Source organism: Mesoplodon mirus (genome assembly GCF_964341445.2).
Source record: "Mesoplodon mirus genome assembly, chromosome: 3".
NCBI lineage: Eukaryota > Metazoa > Chordata > Mammalia > Artiodactyla > Ziphiidae > Mesoplodon > Mesoplodon mirus.
This window is the reverse complement of record NC_138978.1, coordinates 71,523,002-71,550,146: the sequence shown is the minus strand read 5'-3', so window position 1 is coordinate 71,550,146 and position 27,145 is coordinate 71,523,002. Positions and strand designations below refer to the sequence as shown.

Here is a 27,145-nt window from a genome sequence, read left to right as displayed (position 1 = left end):
GAGCTCATTCGCTAAAGACCTTAAAGATCACTTAGTCCAACCTGTTCATTTACCATATGAAAACATGGGAGGCTCAAAAAGATTCAGTGACCAATCCAAGGCTGCAAACTATTCAGCAGAAGAAGAAGGAACTAGACTCCAAGTTTCTTGACTTCTAGTCAACTACTCTTTCACTCCGTCATTCTCCATTTTTACCTAAAAGTACATGAAGTATATGTATATGAATTGTATATATGTATACATACACAATATACTAATATTGGTATCAGCTGGCATAGCAATAAATGAGATAACCTTCAGAAAGTCTTTGAAAATGACTTAATGGCCTGATAAAATATGTTTCAAAAATAGTATATACTTTTGAGCTGTTATAATTTCCAGGTTGAATATTAAGGTATAAAGCTCAAGCTGTGAAATAATATGTAAGTCTCATAGAGGAATATAATAGTAAGTATAACAGATGGTCTTAAAATATGCATGTTAATGTTCCTGTTCTAGAATTTCATTGGACCTATGTTTGACCTCTAAATTTTCTAAATTTAATTACTTTACTTGACTTTTTTTGATACGCAATTAAAATATTTCAAGATAGCAAGTAATGCAGGAATCAAGAAAAGAATTTTAAATCATAGCTAGCTATCATTTACAATAACTATTTCATTGTGTTAATGTATTATCTCTTTTCTCAAGGAGAACAGAACTGTCAAGAAAGTGACAGCTTTAAATCTGCATTTCATTAAACTCAAGTAAATTCTTTGTCTCAACTTTTAAGAAGGTTTTAGACAGAACCCTTACCTATACACTAGAAGTAAATGTTAAAACCTACCTCTTTACAGTCTTTGGAACAAACAACATTATTTTGAGCTTCATAAAATGTGAGCCTAAATTTTTTTAAAATTTATTTTAATTGATTTATTATTTTTGGCTGTGTTGGGTCTTCATTGCTGCACGTATGCGCTTTCTCTAGTTGCGGCAAGTGGGGGCTACTCTTGGTTGCAGTGTGCGGGCTTCTCATTGCAGTGGCTTCTCTTGTTGTGGAGCATGGGCTCTAGAGCACGTGGGTGGGCTTCAGTAGATGCGGCACTTGGGCTCAGTAGTTGTGGCTCGTGGGCTCTAGAGTGCAGGCTCAGTAGTTGTGGCGCGTAGGCTTAGTTGCTCCGCGGCATGTGGGATCTTACCAGACCAGGGCTCGAACCCATGTCCCCTGCATTGGCAGGCGGATTCTTAACCACTGCACCAGCAGGGAAGCCCCTAAATTTTTATAATTTTGCACTTGTACAAGAACTATAAACTTAAATATTATGTAACCTTATTACATGTAATGAAGGTTGTAACCTTATACTCTAAAAATTATATTACAAAACATCATGAACCTCATCACAGCTCAAAAATATGAAACTAGATCCTATTTTACCTATTTAAAATAGTGAGTTTTTTTCTCCTACCAATATATAATTCCTCACTTATAACCAAGAATCTTATTTTCAACCTGTCTTGACATGCTTCTGTATTAATATATAATACTTTGCCCTCAGATGACTGTGTGTAACATTTTCAAAAGAGCATTCACCATACTATGAGTCCCTGAAAGGTAAGAACTGTGCTCTAGTTGGTTCTTTATCTTTTGCGTCTCACATAACAACTAGGACACAGTACAAACTCGATTCATATTTGAGCTAGTGAACAAATAACAAAGAGGAGGAAAACTGTCTGATCCAAAATCAGCCTAAATGAAACTTATGAATGATACCTCTAAAAGGAGGGCTGATGATGAGGATGCATGAATGAATGAATGAATGAACAAATGCACAAATAAATAAAATTATAGAAAGTAAAATAAAATGGAGTGAGTTTACGTTAAACTAGATATCATGAAAAACCAGAAATTGGGCTTTAAGGATGTTGTCTTCCCAAGTAATTTCTGGAGGATACTGGGCCTCCTCACCCCCTCTTCAAGTGGAAGATGGCCGTTCAATGAAGGACACAGCTGGGAATGGGAAGACCCAGGCCACTGGCTCCAAACAAGTGGGTGGGGCCGTGAGGTGGAAGAATAGTAGTTAACTCCACTTTATGAACAATGTCTAAGGGTCGCAAAAACTCTCCTAAACACTTAAGATGGGGAAGGAGTAGGATTATTTAAGAGTTCCTAGGAAAGATTTCTTTCCCAGAGATATCTCCCCTATGCTTTCTAAAGTCCCACCAGTTAAAATATTTTTAGTTCTCAATACATGGTTCCTTTCAGCTCAATGGACACTAGCAATTAGTGCCAATGAAAGTTAACCTTTCCTTCCCATTCCCATGATCAGATTATTTAAGAGAAGGACTGCTAACCAAAATATATATTCAACATTTAACGTCCAGGTTCCTAATGCCAAGTCCAGCAGACTTTCCATCATATCATGGCTTCAGACCTGCCCTAATATTGATACTTAGATCAGAGGCCTGCATATTCAAGTGTCTATGGTCAGGTAATATACGTCCATGTTATGTAGTATAATTGACAGGTAATATAAATGAGTGATGACTAATTGTCAGACAGTAAGGGATGGTGGAGACTATGTCAAAAGAAGAGTGTGTACCCTATCTGAGGAGGGAGCCACTACTTAGTTCCAGGGTACTCTTGCTATGCAGAAATGTGGACCCAGTTTTGCCAAGATCTTCCAGTTTTTCAAGAGAGGCTGAAAATCCATATTTTAATGTAAAATGTACAATTTTTAAGCATGTCTATGGCTGAAAGTGGCTTTTTGGCTCCCAATTTGTGGCCCTTGATCTAAATGAACAAGCATCATTGAGAAAATGCAAAGAGACAAAGGGGAGGCCTATTTTGGCCAGAAAGAGGGAGGCAGAGTCAAAGGGAGAAAAGGGCAGGAAAGAGGCACAGAAAGGAAGGTGGAAGTCAAATTTCACCAAACTCAAAACCTGGCCTAGGGACCCCAAACTATCTGTCTTCTAATCTGAGAACAAAAAGGAAGAGATGAAGAAAGAAAAAAAAAAGAGGAGAAGGGAGAAAAAGAACCAACTCTTGAACACTTACTAGATGGCAGATGCTGTATCAGATGCTTTCACATATGCACTTTCATTGAGATATGGCAATGCGAGAAAAAACATCCTATGCATGGGGAAAAGAGGGAACTATATCAAAATACTAACTGTTTATGTGTCAGATGATGAGAGCACCCTTTTCAGTTCCCCACAATTTTTAACCATAAATATAATATGGTTGTATTAACTTTATAATAAAAAACAAATTTGACTGAAAGTTAAATAAATAAGTTGGATTTCTGGGTAAAAATCCACCCATCCTAGAGTGTAGAAAGTATACTACCATTAAGTCAAGCCAAACTATGTGCTGAGCATTTAAATAGAAAAAGAAAATACAACAACTCTAAGTGTATATAGATATGTAATCTTGCAATTATAAAACCAGAAGAAAGAGAACATGAAAGAAACTATACAGGTGATGTAGACCACAGGCAGATTAAATAAGAATAGAGATATGTGAAATTGTTAAGAATGCTGTAGGTCATTCTCCTTCTTAATTATAAAGTTGACTACTAAGATGTTTTGTGTGTGTGGCCTACAAACATACAATGTACTAAGTCCTCTCTTCTATAAAATCTTTCAGACACCTGCCCATCTGTTACATACTTTTCTACATTTACTACATTGTATTCTTTCTTTTAGGCATGCATTTTTATTTGAACAATACTTTTATTTGCCTTTAGGGTGTTTCAAAGGTAACAGTAGGTTTTCTTTTTTTTTCCTAAATGAAGTAGTCTCTCATTTCAGGCCACTTGGGTTCTAAGCAATCTAAATTCCCAATTAATCTCTTCCAAATATACATATCCAGTTTTCATTCTGTTCACAAATGAAACCCTAACCCAAATACCTCAAATGTAATTTCAGGGGAAAAATACTGTTCAAAAACCTAGATAATGCATTCCTTCGCTGGTGCTAAATATAGTCATCTCAAGATGACATACATTTTGACAATGATCAGTCTTACATATCAAAGTTTCAAAAATAGCACAGATTCCATTTTCAATGAGTAGGAAAAATTGCTATTCACTACATTTCAGCTTAAAATGGATTTAAAAGTGTGACTCTTTCATGAAAATGGAAATTACATCAATACTGTATCAACGTAAACTGGATTTAAAAGAATTTTGTTGTGGTTTTTGCTTAGGGCTCTTTAAGGGAGACAAAATACAGAACTGCCCACATTTTTCTTTCAAGTATTCCCATCCAGAATATAAAATATCTTCAAAAATAGGGGGCTAATAGCTGTGAGAAAGAATCTGACTTAACTACATTAAGTAATCAAAGTTCACTTATACTAAATATACCTCCTCCAAAAAAACCCTGTCCCTCAATTTGGTTGATAATGCACTTTTCCACCCTACCGGGCTTCAAAACTCAAAAGAATTTCAGAGACTTATGTGTATTCTGAGTTTTCTTATGGCAACAATTTAACCTGTAAAAGGATTGGCGGAGAATAATGTGGTTCACTCAATGACGGGTGACTAAGATGGTATAAATACCTAAGTTTATATAATCATGCTACCCAACACATAGTTATGCTGTGACTCGAAGGCCAATGGGCCCATGCATGAATTCATTAACAAAATTAAGTTGGTGAATGATGCTCCCGTTGCTTTGCTCACGGAACTAATTTCTTTCTTATTATGGCTTAACTTCTTTTCTTTACCTGCCTCCAGCCCAAGGACAGACATTTTGTTAGGGCATATCCTTATGCTATTTTTATCTTGTTCTCGTTCTATCCTCCCTCTCTGTCTCTCTCTCCCACTCTCTCTTCATCCCACCCCCCTTTCCAACTCTCTTCGTTCGCATTATGGACCTTAAATTAAATAAATATGAAATGAAGATCTTGAAGCCACTGCGATAATCAACTAACCTCTCAACTAGGTTATTTTCTTTATAAACGCCATTAATAATAATTTTTTAGCATTTGTAGAGCTTTGCAGAGTTTACAAACAGTTGGAATGCCTCGGCGTTTTCAAAAAGCATACAGAGAAGGGAGGTCTCGAGAGGTGACTACATCATTCACTCCAACTTCCAGCTCTAGTTGCACAACTCCCAACATCCGACATCGGTTAGAATCACGAAAAACTAGTCTGGAGGGAGGGGGCAGATGATGGGCTGTTAAATCACATTTCAGTCCCCAGCCTCCACAAGGACCGATCAGGAATGACTTCTCTTAAAAACAACAGGCACTGCCGGCGGAGACGGAGACCGCGCCGGGGGCACGTGGTGGGGGACGACACGGCACTTTACCTGCCGGGACCCCTGGGACAGAGCAAGGGGACCGGCACCCCCTCCACCGCCGTAGGGCTCACTCCCTGCAGGACCGAGAAAGCTCCCGAAACTGCACAGACAGGGCGCAAGCCGAGCTGAAGCTGCGGAGCCGGGCAAGGAAATCGTGGCCAGGAGCCCGAGGCCGGTGACCACGGAGGGACAGCCAGGCCGACCTCGGTCCGCCCTCCGCCGAGCCCGCGGAAGCGGCTCCGAGGGCCGTTTCGCTCGCGCCGGGGGACCAGCGCGTCGCCACAGCTGGATGGAGCCGGGCCAGGAGCCGGGGCGCGCATCCCCGCCGCCCCGGGGGAGCCAACGGCTCCGTCTCGGCCGCCCCCTCCCCACGTCCCCCCGACTCCTCTCACCCGCCTCGAGCCGGCGACACGCGAAGGTCCGGGGTGCGCGCTGGCAGGCTCTGGGCGCCGGGGTGTGGTCAGGGGTCCTGGCGCTCCGGCCGCCTCCGCTCCAGCCGCTACGAGCCCTCTGGCCGCCGCCGGCTCCAGCAGCAAGTTTCCATAAAAGTCCTGGTGTGCAGCCTGTTCCCGCATTCCAGGCGGGCCCTACGCCGGCTGCAGCTGTTCCAAAACACGAGGCCAGTTCCCCCAACCCCCCGCCTCCGCCGTGTGGCCCGGAGAGGGGTGGAGAGTCCAGGAGGAAGGCGGGCGAGGGGGGCGGTGGCTGCCAACTTTCCGCCGGGACCTGCGGGTCGCCCGGCTCTGGGTCCCTGCGCTGACCCCCTCCCTGCGGGTCCCCCTCCACTTCGCGGCGGGGTCCGGGGAAGGCAGGCTGCCTCCCTTGTGGGAAATGGTTGCTACCGGAATGGGATTCAGAAACAGGCGGCGGCTGACTCGCCGCGACCCGCAGCCGCTTTGCGCTGGGCCCGCTTCTCAGCTGCCCTACCGGTCCTGGTGTCTAAGAAGCCGAAGCACTGCCTTATCTTCATCCAGAGCGTCGACCCTTGGCCAACCTTCCTTTTACTGTTGAGAGCACAGGGCAGCAGACTGGGGACCACTTCATTTGTTGCTCTCCTTTTCTTGGTTCTGGTCTTCAACTCCAAAGAGAATGGCTGATAGAGAAAAGTGGAAGAAAGAGGGGGGAGGGGGCGGGGAGGAGGAGGCATAAAAATAAATAATATTTATATAATCTTCCAACTTTCCTTAATTGAAGGCAAATCATCTCTGGTCTTTCTAAACCTACATTAAGGCATCTTGCGAATATTAGCACCACAGAACTTCTCAATCTGGACCACCAGACTGCCAATTAAATCCATCAGACAACCTACATTAAAACCTGAAATACTAATCCAGCGGCGACATTTTCCTGGTGGGGAGATCTTCAGTTCTTCACTGCATGCATAAAATGAATATAAATTTAATGAATGAGTGAATGAATTAACAAAATCGAACTAGCATCCACACAGATAAGCCAGGGACAACCACCTCCAATTTCCAGCCCTGGGCACAGTGGTGCTCAGGTTATATTTTAAGGGATTTTGAAAAGGCCTTCTCGTCTTAACTAAAACTTTCCTTCTCCATCCCATCCCCATACACTATTTACTCGGGATGGAAATTCTTTTCAGAGGTATAAACCATTCATTCTTCAATTAGAGAAAAGTTCTAGATTGGTAATTAAAACAGCTATTTAAACTTACTCTAATACAGATTAGCATGGCCTGGATGATCTACCTTGTTCCCTTGCACCCATCAATACCATCACCCTAACCTTCTTCAGTTCATGGAATTTTCCGTGGTCATTCTGGCTGCAGGGCCTTTGCATAAGCTATTCCCTCTGCATGAAATTCTTTCCCTGGACTCTTCACCTACCTAACTTCAACGTATGCTTTTGCTGTCTGCTTATATGTTGCTCTCTCAGAGAAGCCTTCCTTTTACCCCAATCTTTATCAGTCCCCCCATTATAAATTCTCACTCCACCCTTTTCTTCCTTACACTTACCAAGTTATAATTAACACATTTATATTTATGACAAAGTCTTAAATGATCCACTCAGATTCACCAGATACAATAAAGCTCTTCATTCTTCCTATAAACTCTGCTAGCTACCCACAGCATGCAAGGCCTACCTCTTCTCCCCTCAATTCATCATTCATTCATTCAACAAATATTCAGTTCTAGATACTTAGGTCAGCAGTCACAAAACAAATAAAAAGCCCTGCCATCATGGGACATACATTTTAGTGGAAGAGGGCAGCCAGTAAGCAAATAAACAACTAAGTGATATGCATTAGAGGTAAACCAGAGCAGAAAAGTAGGGAATGCTGGGAACGGAGTGGGAGAAAAGTGGTCCAGAAGGAGGTGTAAAAGCCCCAGGAAGGATCCTATCTGACATGTTCTAGGAAGAGCAAGAAGGCTTCTGTGGGTGAAGCTGAGTAGGCAAAAGGGGAAATAATACTGAGTGGAGTGGGGCAGGAGATAGACTGTGAGAAACCTTTTTTACATTGTAAGGACTTTGGCTTTTACTCTGAGTAAGATGGGTGGCCACTGGTGGACTGTGAACAAAGCAGTGACATAATCTGACATATTTTTAACATGTTCACTCTGGCCAATGTGCTGCAAACACACTAAATGAAGCAGGAAGACCAATTAGGAGGCTTCCAAAATAATCAGGATGACAGGTAATGGGAGTTTGGACCAAGATGATAGCTCTGAAGGTAGTGAGAAATGCTTGGCGTATTTTTTTTCTTGGTACCTTTTAAAAAGTGGAACTGGTGTATAAGAATGCCACAGATTTCTGTTCATTAATTTTGTATCCTGCTACTTTACCAAATTCATTGATCAGCTCTAGTAGTTTTCTGGTAGCATCTTTAGGATTCTCTATGTATAGTATCAAGTCATCTGCAAACAGTGAAAGCTTTACTTCTTCTTTTCCGATTTGGATTCCTTTTATTTCTTTTTCTTCTCTGATTGCTGTGGCTAAAACTTCCAAAACTATGTTGAATAACAGTGGTGAGAGTGGGCAACCTTGGCTTGTTCCTGATCTTAGTGGAAATGGTTTCAGTTTTTCACCATTGAGGATGATGTTGGCTGTGGGTTTGTCATATATGGCCTTTATTATGTTGAGGAAAGTTCCCTCTATGCCTACTTTCTGCAGGGTTTTTATCATAAATGGGTGTTGAATTTTGTCAAAAGCTTTCTCTGCATCTATTGGGATAAGCATTTGGTTTTTCTCCTTCAATTTGTTAATATGGTGCATCACGTTGATTGATTTGCGTATATTGCAGAATCCTTGCATTCCTGGAATAAACCCCACTTGATCATGGTGTATGATCTTTTTAATATGCTGTTGGATTCTGTTTGCTAGTATTTTGTTGAGGATTTTTGCATCTATGTTCATCAGTGATATTGGCCTGTAGTTTTCTTTCTTTGTGACATCTTTGTCTGGTTTTGGTATCAGGGTGATGGTGGCCTTGTAGAATGAGTTTGGGAGTGTTCCTCCCTCTGCTATATTTTGGAAGAGTTTGAGAAGGACAGGTGTTAGCTCTTCTCTAGATGTTTGATAGAATTTGCCTGTGAAGCCATCTGGTCCTGGGCTTTTGTTTGTTGGAAGATTTTTAATCACAGTTTCAATTTAGTGCTTGTGATTGGTCTGTTCATATTTTCTATTTCTTCCTGGTTCAGTCTCGGCAGGTTGTGCATTTCTAAGAATTTGTCGATTTCTTCCAGGTTGTCCATTTTATTGGCATAGAGTTGCTTGTAGTAATCTCTCATGGCATTCTTATACACTAGTGATGAAAAATCTGAAAGTGAAATCAAGAAAACACTCCCATTTACCAATGCAACAAAAAGAATAAAATATCTGGGAATAAACCTACCTAAGGAGACAAAAGACCTGTATGCAGAAAATTATAAGACACTAATGAAAGAAATTAAAGATGATACAAATAGATGGAGAGATATACCATGTTCTTGGATTGCAAGAATCAACATTGTGAAAATGACTTTACTACCCAAAGCAATCTACAGATTCAATGCAATCCCTATCAAACTACCACTGGCATTTTTCACAGAACTAGAACAAAAAATTTCACAATTTGTAGGGAAACACAAAAGACCCCGAATAACCAAAGCAAATTGAGAACGAAAAATGGAGCTGGAGGAATCAGGCTCCCTGACTTCAGACTATACTACAAAGCTACAGTAATCAAGACAGTGTGGTACTGGCGCAAAAACAGAAAGATAGATCAATGGAACAGGATAGAAGATAAACCCATGCACATATGGTCACCTTATCTTTGATAAAGGAGGCAAGAATATACAGTGGAGAAAAGACAGCCTCTTCAATAAGTGGTGCTGGGTAAACTGGACAGCTACATGTAAAAGTATGAAATTAGAACACTAACACCATACACAAAAATAAACTCAAAATGGATTAAAGACCTAAATGTAAGGCCAGACACTATCAAACTCTTAGAGGAAAACATAGGCAGAACACTCTATGACATAAATCACAGCAAGATACTTTTTGACCCACCTCGTAGAGAAATGGAAATAAAACCAAAAATAAACAAATGGGACCTAATGAAACTTCAAAGCTTTTGCACAGCAAAGGAAACCATAAACAAGAGCAAAAGGCAACCCTCAAAATGGGAGAAACTATTTGCAAATGAAGCAACTGACAAAGGATTAATTTCCAAAATTTACAAACAGCTCAATAACAAAAAAACAAACAACCCAATCCAAAAATGGGCAGAAGACCTGAATAGACATTTCTCCAAAGAAGATATACAGACTGCCAACAAACATATTAAAGAATGCTCAACATCATTAATCATTAGAGAAATGCAAATCAAAACTACAATGAGATATCATCTCACACCAGTCAGAATGGCCATCATCAAAAAATCTAGAAACAAAAAATGCTGGAGAGGGTGTGGAGAAAAGGGAACCCTCTTGCACTGTTGGTGGGAATGTAAATTGATACAGCCACTATGGAGAACAGTATGGAGGTTCCTTAAAAAACTACAAACAGAACTACCATACAACCCAGCAATCCCACTACTGGGCATATACCCAAAGAAAACCATAATTCAAAAAGAGTCATGTACCAAAATGTTCATTGCAGCTCTATTTACAATAGCCAGGACATGGAAGCAACCTAAGTGTCCATCAACAGATGAATGGATAAAGAAAATGTGGCACATATATACAATGGAATATTACTCAGCCATAAAAAGAAATGAAACTGAGTTATTTGTAGTGAGGTGGATGGACCTAGAGTCTGTCATACAGAGTGAAGTCAGAAAGAGAAAAACAAATACCGCATGCTAACACATATATATGGAATCTAAGAAGAAAAAAAAAAAAGGTCATGAAGAACCTAGGGGTAAGATGGGAATAAAGACACAGGCCTACTAGAGAATGGAGTTGAGGATATGGGGAGGGGGAAGGGTAAGCTGTGACAAAGTGAGAGAGTGGCATGGACATATATACACTACCAAACGTAAAATAGCTAGCTAGTGGGAAGCAGCCGCATAGCACAGGGAGATCAGCTCGGTGCTTTGTGACCACCTAGAGGGGTGGGATAGGGAGGGTGGGGGGGAGGGAGACGAAGAGGGAAGAGATATGGGAGCATATGTATATGTATAACTGATTCACTTTGTTATAAAGCAGAAACTAACACACCATTGTAAAGCAATTATACTCCAATAAAGATGTTAAAAAAAAAAAAGTGGAACTGGTAGGATTTTGGCAACAGATTGAGTGTGAGATGTGAGGAAAAGAAGTTTTGGGCCTGAGGAACTGGAAAAATGTTTTCATTTACCGGGATGAGAAAGATGGGGAGGAGGTTTAGGCTGGTGTGGTCAGGAGCTCCGTTTTGGACATGCTAAGTTTGAGAAGACTATTAGAAATCCAAGATTTGTCTATCTGTGTAAACATTCCTTGTATATTTATCATGAATCGATTAGATTTGTTCTCACTCTTGATTACATCAGTTGCATGTTACTGAAATTACACAAACATTACAAAAAGGAAGAAATACAAAAACAAAAATGAACAGTTAATAGTTTTTATAAAAGCTAAGTTGAATGCTTTGAAGACGTAATAAAAGCAAATAGCTTATAAACATTACCATCAAGCTAGGTGTGGGGAAGACAAATGTAAAAGATTGGGTAGAAAATTATGAAAACCTAGGGGGATTTGGGACTCATTGCTTTTCATGTAACTTTTTCTCCTTTAAATAAGGGAAACTGGAAAACCCAGATGATGATTTTGAGGTATAGTTTCTACAACAAAGACGTCTCAGAATACCCAGTAGATCCATACTCCTAGTAAAGGCCTTCACCCTACCTCAAAATATTGGTCCAAGAATGTGCACATATTCATTTAAAATTAAAATGTCTACATTATCTATATACAATTTATTATGATTCCCTGGTGTGATATCCAGGCACCAAGATAACCCCAAATGATCCCGCCTCCTAGTCTTTCCACCCTTGTGTAATCTCCTCCCACATTGTGTCAGCGCTGGTCTGTGTGACTAATAGAATATGGTACAAGTGATGGTATGTCCTGTTCAAGTCTAGGTTATAAAAGATACTGTGTCTTTTGCCTTGATATCTCTTGGATTACTCACTCTGGGGAAAGCCAGCTGTTGTATTTTAAAGATACTCAGGCAGCTCTGTTAAGAGGCCCACGTGGCCAGGACCTAAGTCCCCCTGACAACAGCCATGTGAGTGAGCAAATCTTGGAAGCAAATCTTCCAGCCCTAGTCAAACCTTCAGATGACTGCAGTCTCAGGACAGACCCTAAAACCCTGGACCACTAGAACCAGCCGTTCCTAAATTCCCAACCCTCAGAAACTATGGGAGATAATGTTCGTTGTTTAAAGCGGCTAAATTTGGGGATAATTTTTTATGCAGCAATAGATAACAAATGCACCCGCTTTAACCTACTTTTAAAAAAATTATCCATCTGCTACCACATTAAGCACTCAGTCCTTTTTAAAGTCCCTGGGCCTATTCTCTCACAGTGCTATTAAATAAAAGAATTAGCAAAATTCTAGAAGTCACATATTTCAGGTGCTTTCAAATGTCGAAGTTCTTCTCTATATTTAAGTATTATGGTATTATTTCAAATAGCAAATTACAAAAGTTCTGTAATTTCCTATATATAAGTATACTTTGTGAAAGCCTTTTGTGACACACATAGAGACAGTTAAAAGCAAAACGTTGAGGTGGTATTTGATATACCAGTTGCTTTGCTGTGGCTTTTAAGTACAGAATAAAAAGCATCATAGAAGGAAGGTTTGCTTTTTTTTTTTTTTCCTGTACTGGAATTCAGTCCTTTCCTGCCCAAACGATAAAGGTTACTTAGGGGGTTTTCACTGTTCAAAGGTAGAAAAAAACAAAAAAAGAACCTCATCAGACAAAAGAGCTGAGCAGCCTGATCAAAGATGTCAGTAGCATGAGGAGAGACAGAGATTAAAAGAGAAGTGGCAGGGTAAAGTATTACAGAATACAGAGTGTAGGAAGAAACACTACATAAAAAATAGAAGTCAAAAGCAAGAACAGTAGAAAAGACAGCTGGATAAACCAAGTGAGTTTATAACAATTTCCAGCAAAGCTCTATAAAGAGTGTAACAATAGGACACTGAGACTCTTGTAGAGAAGTATTTGAGACAAACATAAAAATTCGGAGAGACATGTTTAAAGGGCAAAATATTAAGTTCATGTAGCAGGGTCAAAGAGGACGGCATGAGACAACAGGAGGATAGCAGATGACAAAGAAAACAGAAGATGAGACTGAGACATGGATCAGGTTTCCCATTCCATCTCCAACCCTATATCCTTGCTAGGAAAAACTTTAACTCATATTTGTATGGTTCGTTTATTAAGTAATATACTTAAGTTTATGTTTAGTTTAACAGTCTAAAAATATAACTATACACATTTATCTATACTGTACAGGTTTATTCTAAAATAAACCTCTTCATCAAAAAGTCCCAAATCGAGAATACTGTTTTTATAACGAGATAAACCCTTCTCACCATCCGGTGTCTTCAGTGGTATCCAGGCAGCATCCCTCTCCTTGAATAAATGTATCTGAACCAAGAAGTGGTGGGCAAGGGGCATGTCTGAATAGGGAAGGATGCACGTACATCAATAAGATAAATTTATATTGTGTTTGATGGCAATTTTAACCAAAACACTTTAAATTATTAATAAAAAACCACAAGTACTTTGCCTTTATTGATCACAAAACTGTTTTCTCTCCCAGTTAGTACATAAAGAAAACATACTTTTACACTTGATTTCAATATTTCTGCAGCGTTCTGTATTCTCCATGCCTGTATATGTGGTCTTATGGAGACTGAAAGCTCCCATAAGGTAGGTAAGGGTTTGCTGAGACAAGTGTGACCTTGCAAATACATATAAGCATTGTATAAAATATTCAATACATCAGCAAGATGTACCATCACTTTTTTATTTGGCAGAAGTAGAAATACATCCATGTTACAGTGCTTATTTTGGCTAAAGAGCCAGTGCTATTTTTTTCTGCTACTGTAGTGTTTCACTTTTACATAAATTAATAAGTGCAGTCCTTACATATAGGAAATAGACACATTTACTGATATCAGCCAAGTAAAGCTAATACACGGTTGTTCTCCAACTAAGCAAAACAATAACATAATATAATCATTAGGAACAAAGAAAGGATGCTCTTATTTCCATTAATCACAGACTATACAAATTCTTAAGTCTCACATACAGAGGTATTTCTAATTTGATTAATCCAAGCAAAAATAATATTTTTTTAAATTCAGCCTAATTCTTATAACCACTTTGAAATATATATTCCAAATAATTTCCTAATATGTGTTCATATTAAAATAAAAGCAAATTATGTTATGAACATAATTTAAAATTTCTAATTATGTAAGGTCACAGAGAAATATGTTAAATGTTACTTTGGCATTCCTATCTCACAGGTTTAAAGGAATGATAAAGAATTCTTTTGTAATGCAAATAATCACTCCCTAGATAATCATTTAAGTGGAAAATATTACATCTTAAGGCAAGAAAAAGTTTGTAAATATTTTTTATAAAGTCAGTTAATTCAACAAATTAATAGAATCACAATAAATATATACAAATAAAAAATTCTTTATGAGAAGGAAAAAGTTCTTTGGAGCTGACTATAACACTATGAAAAACTTGCCTTCTTTTTAAAAAGAATCTCATTTTGACATTTAATAAACATATCACAATCCTCCAAGAATAAATAACTAGCCTTTTAGTTGAACAAAGACGTAGAGAAACCAAAATAGAAAAAAAAAATCATCAAATATAAATTACCTGAACACTTATCTTTTTTCTTCCAGAAAACAGGAGGAAAAAAAATCCATTTTCTTATGATTAATTCAAGGTCCTCTTATAATTCACATAGGGAAGCAGATGGTAGAACTCACGGTGGCAAAGGCAATATTCTGATAATACTACCATGAAGAAGTGTTAAATAGGGTTTTATCCTAAAAGGCTCTGGACTAATTTACTTTTTATTTTTTAAAACTGCTTTTATCTATTTAACCCAATTTCAAGGCAAACTGAAATTGGAACATACGCCTCAAGTACTCTTCAGTGGTCAGAAACATTTTTAAGAGCTGTTTCTTTAGAAAGGTCAAGTTTCTTCCCTTATAATAGAGAGGGTTTTTTCTATACCTATTACCTTTAAAGTCTATTTGGTCATTCTTGTCTCTTGAGTCAAAGGCCACATAGAAACCCTCTTACTAAGGTAGTAGCTTCTGAACTGACCAGAAACTAATCAACCTCAAGCACTGAATTTGACAAAACAACCTCTTAAATATGGGCAATTTCTTTTTTTTTTTTTTTAAGGTGAAGTGTAAAAGAAAAAACACCTTCTGGAAAGCCATTCATCTTATCTGATGAAATAAATTTCCCAGAGTTGTTTCATGTACTAGCAGCATTATTAAATAGTGCAATTCTTCAAAACAGATTTTAAACAATATCCTCCTCAAATAAAAAAATAATTAAGTTTACTTATAGCTTTGTTTATAAAACCACAGCTTAAAACATTCAGCCCCCCAAACAGGAAAATTAACATAAGCAATAACTATCTTGCTTATACAATGATGGGAATAGGTGTGTGCACACGTGTGTGTGTGTGTGAATCATTCAAGGCCAGTGGTACCTCAACAAGAAACCAAAATACAGGATACAAATTAAAAAGTAAAATATTACATAATGGAATTTTTAGCTTTGATACCTCTAAAGATACTCCTCCATCAACAATAAGAATTATGAACAGCCAAGTGTTAAATTAAGAATATATGTAATATGTGTAAGAAAAGTCAAGGAACTATATACTCAAAAAATATTAGAGCGATATTTCATATTGTTTAATGTTGTAACCTACACATTATGGAACACAGTACATGCAAACAGCATAAAGGTTCTGAATGTCCTATTTTTTAACTAATATTACATAAATGTGGCACATATATAAACTTAAAACATTACAAGATTATGCTTCTTTCCCCACTTTTCATTTTCTATTCATTCATCAGAAACTAGGCACTTTAAAAATGCATTTAAAAAAAAATTTTAGATCCTTCTGGATAACTCACTCCTAAAATGAATAAAGCCCACTTTAGGAGCAAAGTCAACAAATCCAATCCATTGTTTTACTCAGACAGCCACTCTAAATAAATGGCATATGATTTACACACAAAATTAGTACAACTCTGAAAGTATCTAATATACTCTGAAGAACCTTATTCATGTGAACAACCCACTTGTTCATATATCTATCATAAAGGACAGGAAACATACTTCCATACCATTAAAAAATATTTTGTTCTATATTCGGGGGAAAAACCTTCAAGACCTCCCTAAGATTCAAAGTATCAATGAATAACTTAAAAATATGGTTATAATATGACAAATTCTGTGTGCTAAGTTCTCTGTAGAAACAACTAAAAGCCAGTTTTGCATAAGGAGAAAGAAGAAATGATATTACTGTATCAAGATTAATACCCTAGGATGTTGGGAGATAGTCTCAAAACTACATGGAAAAATTTCAATTGCCTGTCATAGTTAATAAATGTTACATTTTAAATCAATATTCATTAAAGGGAAATGTTCTAATCTATACCAAGATAAAAGAAATTTCTTCAGTCTCTCTATTGTAACATAGGACCAACTGTAATGTATTTTGGAAACTTCAGTAAATCTAATATAAACTTGTAATTTGTAAACTTCTCACCGGCAATTCATTTAAATGTTCTGTAATGATACCTGGCTATTACAATTTCTTTGATTCAAATACTTAAGCAAATGCACAAGCAATAACATAAGCAGTATGTATTAAACACCACTACCGCCTAAACTTGATTAAACAACAAATAACTTTACAATTAAAAATACATTTTCAGGCAAAGTTAACTTTGTTGACACTAGGAGTAATATATTCTTGCATGTGTGGGCCATAAAAGTCTTGGCTAAAGTATATATATTCCAGGTGCAAAGCATAAAAACAGCTTTTGAGAATGAAACTGGACATTTCAGACAGCTTCAAGACAATAAATCAATTAACTCCCAAGTACTGGTTTCAATTCAAGCAGTATTTCTGTAAAATATACATTTCACAAAGATTGTTACCTAAAGATTAAAAAAAAGCACTTTGGATACACTACATGGGGATTCAATGACAGAACTTCTGTGTAAGTACAGTACAATCACTCATTCTTTACTAGGTTTTTTTTCCTCCCTGAGTCCATATCCACCAATTCTGTGTAATATATGTTACAAAATCAATAGTTACCTAAAATATTTCATAGCACACTGAAATTGTCTGATTTTTATGGTACTTATTGTACTTTGGCTTCTAATAGGCCACTGGGCATAACATGACTGTGACTACTTATACAGCTACTTGTATGCCTCAGTGCATCGGCTCCAAGATAGGCCATTAAAAGTTCAGTGCGGCGAATAAGCAACTGCATGAGGTCTTCAGCCAAAGTCTCTATACTGGAATAGCGCACCTTCTCAAAATCAAAAATGTCTTTGAGAAAGAAAAGAACTTGATTCTGGAAAATGAACACAAAACAAATGGGCACTTATTAGACCAAAATTATATTAAAACTAAATAGTTACTAATATTGTAACAAACATTGAATTAGGGGTCAGTTCCACTACTAATTTCAAATCTCAATAGAAAAGGAACCTTGAACAAGTGATTAAACCTTTTTGGGGAGTCTCATTTTCTTTTTCTGTAAAATAAGGGATAATTACTACTTGTCATTTTTACTACTCAGAGCTGATGTAATGATTAAAAAAAAAAATCTCGGGAGGGTGGGAGGGAGATGCAAGAGGGAGGAGATATGGGGACATATGTTTATGTATAGCTGATGCACTTTGTTATACAGCAGAAACTAACATGCCATTGTAAAGCAATTATACTCCAATAAAGATGTTAAAAAAAAAATCTCTGGGAAATGCTGGTAAATACTAAAGCACTGTATAAACCTAAGGGGCTACTATTAGTCCTCTCCCAATAATTGAAGTTTTCATTGTTACCTATGAGCACTGGTACTACTTTAAGACAGAAAAGTAAACTATTTCCAATAATTATAACTTGTAAGTTTCAAATGTTTATTTTTCTGTACCAAAAATGACTTAAGACATGTGAAAAATAAAAATAATTTCAGGTCTCAAATCAGTGGAAGATCGTGAAGGATATCACTTCAGTAACTTAATACTTACGCTGAAACCCATTTTAAGCAACTTGTATACTACTAAGTAAGTCTCAGGTTGTTATGCCATGATGGAAAACAAAGTAATTCCAAAGAACAAAAAAAACAGGAATATTTAATTTCTATCCTACAGAAATCAACTGTTAAGAAGTCCTAAGAAGGCACAGTTCATAGATTTCATTGGATTTTATATCTGGAAGGGTCACTGGCAATCAACCTGTATGGTCCCCTCATTTTATGAAGAGAAGGAGGACAAAGCATGATTTGCCCACAATTAATGAGTGCTCATTAATGGCATACTTAATTCCCAGTCCAAACTTTTCCCTCTAAACACATACCTTACACTTGAGAGGTCAAGTAAATTAATCAAAAATGGAGTTTTCAATGACAGTAAAATAAAAAATGTCCTTAAACCATTTACATAAATGCTACATTAATGGCACATAAACAAAATAATTTAATTTTTTAAGTGAAGGGTATAGAGAAACATCCAAAGTTTCAAACATCAAAAACTTTAAAATTCATACTTGATTATGTTTACTCTTATTTGCCTCTTGAAACTCAACCTAAATGCAGGACTATTAAATAGTGAGACTTTTCTTGGCACTGTGCCAGGCAGAAATTTCTGCAACTTGTGTTTTGGTAAATTTAAACTGCTGACTTTGGAGTACAATTTTAAACTCCCACCTTACGTCTCATAGCTGGGATTTTATCATTCACATTATCTTTAACTAGAACTTATTTCTAAATTGCCACATGTGCAATAAAGACAGATATTATTTGTTTTACAGATTTCAGAAGTGTCCAGGCATGCAGAACTGTCTATAGCAATTTGTTTAACACTGTAACACATATGAGAACATGTACACATTACAGAAGGAACTGATAAGGTGAATGGACTTGTTGAATCTTCTCCAGGATAAAACATCAAATCTATGTAATACTGTTTAACTGGCATGGGTGACTTTTATAATCTTACATTTAAGTAACATTCTTCTACAAAACCAAAACCAAACAGAATAAAACTTTATCCGTTTTTCAGTTTAGAGAAAAGAAATGATTCAATGACTGAACATACCTTAAAGAAGCAACATAAATCATAGAGAGAATTTCTAGGACCCAAAAAACCCCAGGCTAGGACAGGGCTGATGTGCTCACAAATGGCATAAAAATGGGCAAAAAATCCATCTGGGATCTGTTACGAAGTAAAGGAGAATCAAGTTATTTTAACCTTCTTGCATTTGCTTGCTATCCATCATATGACCAGCTCTTTTTGAGGACAGACGAAGGGTAAATGATAAGCTAGCCTAATAAGACAGTTAGTACACTTAACAAGTAACTGTTAGAGTCACAGAATGCTTTAAGTAGATTTCATATCCTAGCCAACAGTCTCAATTTGCTGAAAACATTATTTCTTAAAGGCATTTTTACCTCATAAAAAAGCAATCACAGTGCTGTAACCAAGCAATAACAAGAACGTTACAATGTTCCATAGCAGTATAATTTTTAGGATGAATGAGACTACCATGGTTTTAGCTAGTTCAGTAGAATTTAAGAAATTCTACTCAATCACTTAATTAGATTATCTGAAAAAAGACTAAAATGAATTTTTAATTGATTAAGCACAAAAATATGCTTACTAGAATCCTAACTTTTAGTTAAGGAACCAGATATTATTGAAGCATTTAATTATGCAATGCACCTTCTTGTGAAATAGTAATACATACAGTTGTGATTTAGGAAACTCTCTAAGTTTATTAATAACTTTCTAAATTTCCTTTGTTAAATAACATCCTGTGAGATTTTGTCATAGCATCTACTGGGGATAAGTATGCCTTAAGATCCTGTCTCTTGGAGGAGTTATCTTCTATTTTACAGGCTCCAAGACATCTTTTAAACCTCAAATTAAAAGCATATTATAACAGCAGTTACCATTTAATGAGTACCCACTATATACCAGATAATATGCTAGGTTCTATTTAATTTAATAAAACGTTCCTGAAAAATTAGGTCATGTTAATATCATTTTAATATGTAAAAAGTGAGACTTCAGAGGGGTTAAAAAACCTATCCTGGGCTTTCCTCGTGGCGCAGTGGTTGAGAGTCTGCCTGCCGATGCAGGGGACGCGGATTCGTGCCCCAGTCCGGGAGGATCCCACATGCTGCGGAGCGGCTGGGCCCGTGAGCCATGGCCACTGGGCCTGCGCGTCTGGAGCCTGTGCTCCGCAACGGGAGAGGCCACAACAGTGAGAGGCCCGCGTACCAGGAAAAAAAAAACCAAAAAAAAAACCTATCCTAACTCACATACAGCTAGTTAGTAAAGGCCAAAAAGTTATCATGGATACACGGACTGTAGTCTAAGAGATGTTCTGCATATATTAAAATTCTAAATCCCATACTTATATTAACTATACATATTAACTATAATAGGAATTCAGACAGGTAAGAAGTTAGCATAGGCTGAAGTAGAAGAGTCATGCTTCACCAAGGAATAACGTGAACTGAAACAGTAGGTAAGATTTATTTAAGTAGACAGGATAGAGTATGACATTCCAGGATAGGAAATAGTTCCCCAAGACGTAAGATATATAGCTATCTGCGGATACAGGAAAAATATTAGTCCAAGGCATGAGATTTATACTAAGAAAGAAATACGGTTAGGTATATTGATAATAATATTACTATCATTATTATTATGGAAACTACTACTTATTAAACTCTTTTTTATATTTACTCTTAATTTTTTTTTTTTTTTTTTTTTTGCGATACGCGGGCCTCTCACTGCTGTGGCCTCTCCCGTTGCGGAGCACAGGCTCCGGATGCGCAGGCCCAGAGGCCATGGCCCATGGGCCCAGCAGCTCCGCAGCATGTGGGATCCTCCCGGACCGGGGCACGAACCCGTGTCCCCTGCATCGGCAGGCGGACTCTAAACCACTGCGCCACCAGGGAAGCCCTACTCTTAATTTTATGTTTTATCTCATTTCATCTTTACAGAGGCTCTATGAGGTAGGTATTAACTTCATTTTGCAAACAGGAAAACTGAAGGTCAGCTGAAAGTAACTTGCCTATGATCATAACAGCTAGTGCGAAAATCAAACCTAAGTCTACAAGTCTGTTCCCCAGCCCTAAACCAGTGCTTCTCAGATGTTAGAGTTTCTAATCATTTGGGGAGCTTGCTTAAAACACAGGGTCTTTAGAGTCATTTTTTATACAATTTTTAAAGGTTACATTCCATTTACAGTTATTACAAAATACTGGCTATATTCCCCATGTTGTACAATACAACCCTGTACAACATCTTTGAAACAAGAATTACACAAATATATGGTTTCCAGAATTATTTTTAACAAGCACCTTCTGCAGATGCTGTGAGAACTATGCTCCAGAAACACTGCACTTGGCAATACGATCTCAAAGGTATAAGGCTCAGACTTAGAAATATGGACATGACAAAATATTGTAGGTCAGTGGGCAAATGATAATAAAATAATAATAACCTACAGGTGCATAATGCGTTGTGTCAAGCACTGTTCTAAGACACTACATTTAATCCTCAAAAAAACCCATGAGGTAGAAACTATGCTCTTCTTTAGAGATGAGAAAACTAAGGCATAGAGAGGTCAAGACTTGCCTGAGGTCATAGCTAGTAGGTGGCATCTGAACTCAGGCAGCCTCACCCCAGAGTCCATCCTCCTTTACCACAGGAGTGTATGTGACAGCAGTGTGTGGTGGGTGAGATAGCCTGGAGGGTGTGGAGCTTGCGAGCAGGATACGACTTTAAGATGTTTTATGGTAGGCGCTCTCAGTTGAATAAAGCAGCTAATCAATCATCATCTCTCAACTGGATTACATGAAGTGGAATCCACTATGCTAAACAATTTTTTTAATCTTAAAATATCATTAAGTGAAAAAACAAAAAAAAAGTCTATTAGCGCTGTTTGCAACTTCAAAAACAGAGAAGGCAACCCAGTGCCAAGAGATCACTCATCTAGCTTGAGGGACAGTGCTTATGAGCTGCCATCCCCCGCTGAGAACTGACTCACAAGTTTCTTTGACAGGAGCTTCAAATTACTTTACACAGAACCCCAAGACATAATGAATTTTACCTTCATCTGTTGCCTTTTCTGTTTCAACACTGACCAACAACTTGAAGCCACAGCCTAAACATATACAGAGGAGAAAAAGCAAGATTTAAATTTATAACTATATAAACTTTCCATTTAGAAAAGAGTGACTTTTATTAGAAATTCAAAGTTTAAAGATCTAAAATATTTAAAACATTAACTAAAAAGAAATAGTCCATGTTCCTTCTATTGTTTGTAAATATCACTGAAAAGATGTTTATAAATTTTAAAATTAAATACAAAGCCACTAAAAGAAAAAGGGTGGACTCTGGTGACAAGGAACTTGGTAATTATAGTTCAAGTAATATTTTTTTCTTCAAGAATAGTAGTGCTGGAAATAGCTGTGAGTTGAGCCAACAGTCTTATTCAAATAAAGAACTAAGAAACAAAACCATAATGACAGGGACAAAAACACCCAAGTGGATCCTGAAGGAATCTGACCCTACTCTGGCATGACCCCACTTCGATCAACGTCACTGTCCCAAATCAGTTACAGAAATGGAGACATGTATCTTTTATGGTTAAAACATACTTTGAAGGAAAAGCATTATAATATATATATATCTTTTTCCTCCAAAAATACATATGTCGTCTTTTCACTGAAATTGCTATATTTGTTTAGTCATAAAGCCATTTCAGTTACAGATAATTTTTTGTTAGGTCTGAGCTAGTTTGAAACCCAAGTGTTTTTTGAGATCTGAAGAAATACTGGGTCCTCCAGGTCAAGGCAGGGACTGACAGAAGAGCCAAAAGGAAAATTTCATCTTCAGATGTTATATATCATGCACATCTGATCCCAATATCAAAGGATGAGCTCAGTTTCCATAACAGTCGTTCTACAGGCAGACACATATATATAAATCTTATTCATCTTCCTATTTTTTAAAAAATATTTATTTATTTGGCTGCACTGGGTCTTAGTTGCAGCACGCGGGATCTTTTAGTTGCGGCATGAGAACTCTTAGTTGCAGCATGCAGGATCTAGTTCCCTGACCAGGGATCGAACCTGGGCCCCCTGCATTGCGAGTGCGTTGTCTTAACTGCTGAACCACCAGGGAAGTCCCCATCTTCCCAATTCTGACTAATTTTCATCAAATTTAAATGGTTGAGAAAGGTAAACCACCACTTACGGTTTCTTTGAAGGAGGAGTTTAGCCAGCGATTATTTACTACATTCTGTATGGATGTGGGTGGGTTTTCTAAATCTTCAAAGGAATCCATTAATATAAAATCCAAAACAACATCATAAAAATTTAGATTTTTCACCTGCATTAAATTATAAGTTAAAACAGAAATTATTACTACATAGAGCTGAAATGAAGTCTGAGCCAGGGCTTCATACTGATACATTACAACAGCAGTACATTTTAGTTGAATCAGATTATATCTCTGACAAAAACAGAGGAAGAAGAGAGACAACTATGAGAACAACTCACCACCAGAAATTATAATTCACATGATAGCTGTTCCCTCCTAGATCCTATCAGGTAAAATTAATCTCTTCCTCCACTCTGTTCTAGGAGTCCTTTGTTCATGCTTTTATTGGGTTGGCCAGAAAGTTTGTTTGGGTTTTTCCATAAGTTGTTAAGGAAAAACCCGAATGAACTTTTTGGCCCACCTTATGGTATCCACAATGCTCATTCTGTTGTCATTTAGTTACTGGTATATCTGCCTGTCTTCCCCACCACATCATGAACCTCTCACTCTTTCATTCATTCATGCAAATTGTATTGTACCAGGTGCTGAGACTTCTACAGTAAGCAAACTATATGCTTAGAGGTTAGTGGGGAAAAGACAGCAATAAATAATTCCACAAATACACAATTAAAACTGTGATAAGCACAGTAAAGGAAAAAGTACACAGTACTATGAAAGCTTATGATGGAGCTTCTAATCTAGACTGGGTGTCAGTGAGGGCTTTTTTCAAGGAGTGAGGCAAGCCAAGTACATGAAATACCTTGTCAAAGACTTGAAGGTAAGAAAGAACTCAGTGATGTTGAGCCAAAGAGTATCACTGAAAGTGTGTCGCAGCTCTCTACAGCACGGAGGCGAGTGCCTAAAGACAGGAGGAGGGGCCAGCTCCTGCACAGTTTATGGCCCATGTTAATGACTTTGGATTTTATCCTCACAGTATTTTGGGGGGTAGTGGTGGAGGGGAGATGGATGATCAGATGTTCCTTTTTAATCTTTGGTACCTCATGAATCTATTTCACTTTTTTTCCAGTTTCAGTGAGACATAATTGACATATAGCACTGTAAAAGTTTAAGGTGTACAGTATAATCATTTGACTCACATACATCATGAAATGATGACCACAGTAAGTTTAGTGAACACCATCATCTCACAGAGATACAACACGAAAGAATTAGAAAAAAAAATTGTTTTCCTTGTGATGAGAACTCAGGATTTACTCTCTTAATGACTTTCATATTTATACAGCAGTGTTCATTATCTTTAATGTGTTGTACATTACATCCGTAGTACTTATTTATCTTATAAGTGGAAGTTTGTACTTTTTGACCACCTTCATCCAATTCCCCTTCCCCTGACCCCCTGCCTATGGTAGCCACAAATCTGATCTCCTTTTCTATGATTATGTTTGTTTGTTTGTTTTTGAAGTATAATTGACCTACACTATGTTAGTTCCTGGTATACAACACAGTGATTCAATGTTTCCATGCATTTCAAAATCATCAACATGATAAGTCTAGTCTAGGTATTACATAGTTACTGACTATATTCCCCACACAGTACATTTCATACCTGTGACTCACTTATTTTATACCTGAAAGTTTGTACCTCTTAAATCTCCCTCACCTATTTCTTCACCTCCCTCCATCCCCCTCCCATCTGGCAATTACCTGTCTGTATCTATGACTCTATTTCTGTTTAGTTAAGTTTGTTCATTTGTTTTGTTTTTTAGATTCCACATGTGAGTGAAATCATACAGTATTTGTCTTTCTCTGCCTGACTTATTTCACTTAGCATAATACCCTCTAGGTCCACCCACGTTGTCACAAATGAGAAGATTTCATTTTTTTTTTAATGGCTGAGTAATATTCAGATTTGTATTGTTCAAGACCGTTTTGGCAGAAATGTGGAGAGCAGAACAGAGAGGAGGAAGAGTGAATGCAAGGAGGGGAGGAGCAGGCAAGAAATTCGGGAATGCAAAACCCTGGGGTAGTCCAGGGAAAAACAACAGTTACTCAGACTACCACAGGGCCAGCAGCAACAGAGAAAAGTTGCAGAAACTGAAAGATATATAGGTGTTAAACTGACAAAACTTAGAGATGAATATGATAAAGTAGGCGAGGACCAGTGACGTGTAAAGGATGAGTCCCAGGTTTTGGGCCTGCGCAACTGAATGGATGGAATTCCTTCACTGAGTGAGGGAACACCAGAGAAGGAAAGATTGTGCCTCCGTGTTTCTGCACCTACTCTTTTCTCTGCCTAGAAAGCCTTTCAGCCCCTTGCAAACTCATTCTTTTAGCTTCCATAACAACAAAATATTCCAGGCTCATCATGTGCTTTCTCTAACCCAGTGCAGAAATCAGCCATTTTTCCAAGAAGTCCTAGTTCCTCTTAGTGGAGAGTGGTACTTAGAAGTTAAAATCTGTGTGCTACAAATAATTTCTTTTGAGGTGTTTCTGCTCCCAGACCCTCTCAGTGAATAGAGCTAGGAAGTTTATGTGTGTTTATGTATATGCAAACCTTTCTATTTATTTCCCTATCTATCTATCTATATCTATCTATCTATATTGTAAACTATGAATTCACACTGACAGCTCCAATTCCAATCCTAGCTTTTTTATACCTCCCTTCTCTGACAGTGAGCTATCTGGCTCTGATCATTCTTAATATATTTGTTTGTTTGATCCTGTGTATGCAGCCAATTCCCTGGCCCCACTGAGCTGCCACTGTCCTACCTGAAACCATCCTTGCACAGGCTACCATTACCACCCTGCTGGGGCCTGCTCATTGACTTCTGGATGGAAGAGAGGGAGAGAAGGAATGAAGGGCTTCCTAAAAAATAGTATTTTCACCTGCTGCCTCGATGTATAAAGACTGTGGTTGCTCTTGTTTCTGACTCTGTCGTAGCCATCGTCACACAATTGGTTTTACTGTCATTTAACAAGGACAAGGAAACAGTGGCCTCAAATTACGTAAATATTATGAGTAAATAACTAAGGGGGACAACTATTATAAAAAATTTGAACTTACTCCTCTAGCAGCAAGTTCCATTTCAGTACTATCCCAGTGATCAGTCTGCTCTAAAAAATAGATCATTTCATCAAAAACTTCTTCAAACTTCTTCGGATTCTGTAGAAGAAAACACACTTTAATCCTAAGCCCGACTTTATAACAAGGCTCAAGCCTACAAAGTAAATAAGTTACTCTTCAAATAAGTTTGTTAGATCTTCATTCTATTAGGTAACTGAATTAAAACGCACTTTCAAGGGATGCCATATTCATTTGATTTAATATTTTGTTAGTCCAACATTTTGCAGAAGCCAAGAGTAAGAATGTAAGTAAAATGTTATAAGCAAACTGCTTACTACTCAAATATGTGTGCTTATTTAGGTCAGTCCTTAAGATGAAAACTCGGTTACAGCAGATACTATGTGATGCTTTTGATGCAGTTCTATTCCTTTTGGAGGAACTCTAGTTCAAATCAGTGGGTTTATCTGCCTTGGGAAGGCCAAGAAAAGCAACATAAGATTTACACTGGGTTTATTGTCTTTTTAGTGGTAGCAACTTGATAGGCAGAACAAGCTATTGTGTTGTTTTAATTTTAATTTCTTTGACTATAATGCTATGGAACTTTTTCATAAAATCATTAAACATTCTGTTTCTTGTTAAAAAAAAAGATTTACATTGGAATTGCAAGTAGTTAATATCACCCTAAATTTATGTTGTATTTTTTAAAAATTTGCTTTCCCATTTATCATTTATTTAATCATCGTAAGAACTCTCTGAAA

General features: G+C 37.6%; 3 protein-coding genes across 9 annotated transcripts in view; all 3 read right to left on the bottom strand.

Moving 5' to 3' along the window:
- The window catches only part of NEXN (nexilin F-actin binding protein), a 58,978-nt gene extending 52,668 nt beyond the window's left edge, over positions 1-6,310 (bottom strand). The window contains exon 1 of one of the 2 annotated variants that reach the window (XM_082614251.1): positions 5,683-6,310. In XM_082614251.1, coding sequence (XP_082470377.1) covers positions 5,683-5,861 — 179 coding nt within the window. In that variant the 5' untranslated portion in view covers positions 5,862-6,310. Of the gene's footprint in view, positions 1-5,678 lie in introns of both variants that reach the window. The other variant, XM_082614253.1, reaches the window with a different exon arrangement.
- Positions 2,186-5,671, bottom strand: LOC309800243 (uncharacterized protein). Its single transcript, XM_082614270.1, has 2 exons — positions 4,916-5,671; positions 2,186-3,109 (listed from the first exon to the last, which is right to left on the bottom strand). The coding sequence occupies exon 1, from the start codon at positions 5,604-5,606 to the stop codon at positions 5,292-5,294; it is 315 nt and encodes a 104-aa protein (XP_082470396.1). The 5' UTR covers positions 5,607-5,671; the 3' UTR covers positions 2,186-3,109; positions 4,916-5,291.
- Positions 6,311-15,663: 9,353 nt separating the features above from the next.
- MIGA1 (mitoguardin 1) overlaps positions 15,664-27,145 on the bottom strand; it is a 95,249-nt gene continuing 83,767 nt past the window's right edge. For all 6 annotated transcript variants that reach the window (XM_082615676.1, XM_082615674.1, XM_082615675.1 and 3 more), the window contains 5 exons: positions 26,388-26,486; positions 23,297-23,431; positions 22,149-22,202; positions 19,121-19,237; positions 15,664-17,376 (listed from right to left, as the gene is read on the bottom strand). In XM_082615676.1, the coding sequence (XP_082471802.1) occupies positions 17,158-17,376; positions 19,121-19,237; positions 22,149-22,202; positions 23,297-23,431; positions 26,388-26,486 (624 nt within the window). In that variant the 3' untranslated portion in view covers positions 15,664-17,157. The remainder of the gene's footprint in view (positions 17,377-19,120; positions 19,238-22,148; positions 22,203-23,296; positions 23,432-26,387; positions 26,487-27,145) is intronic.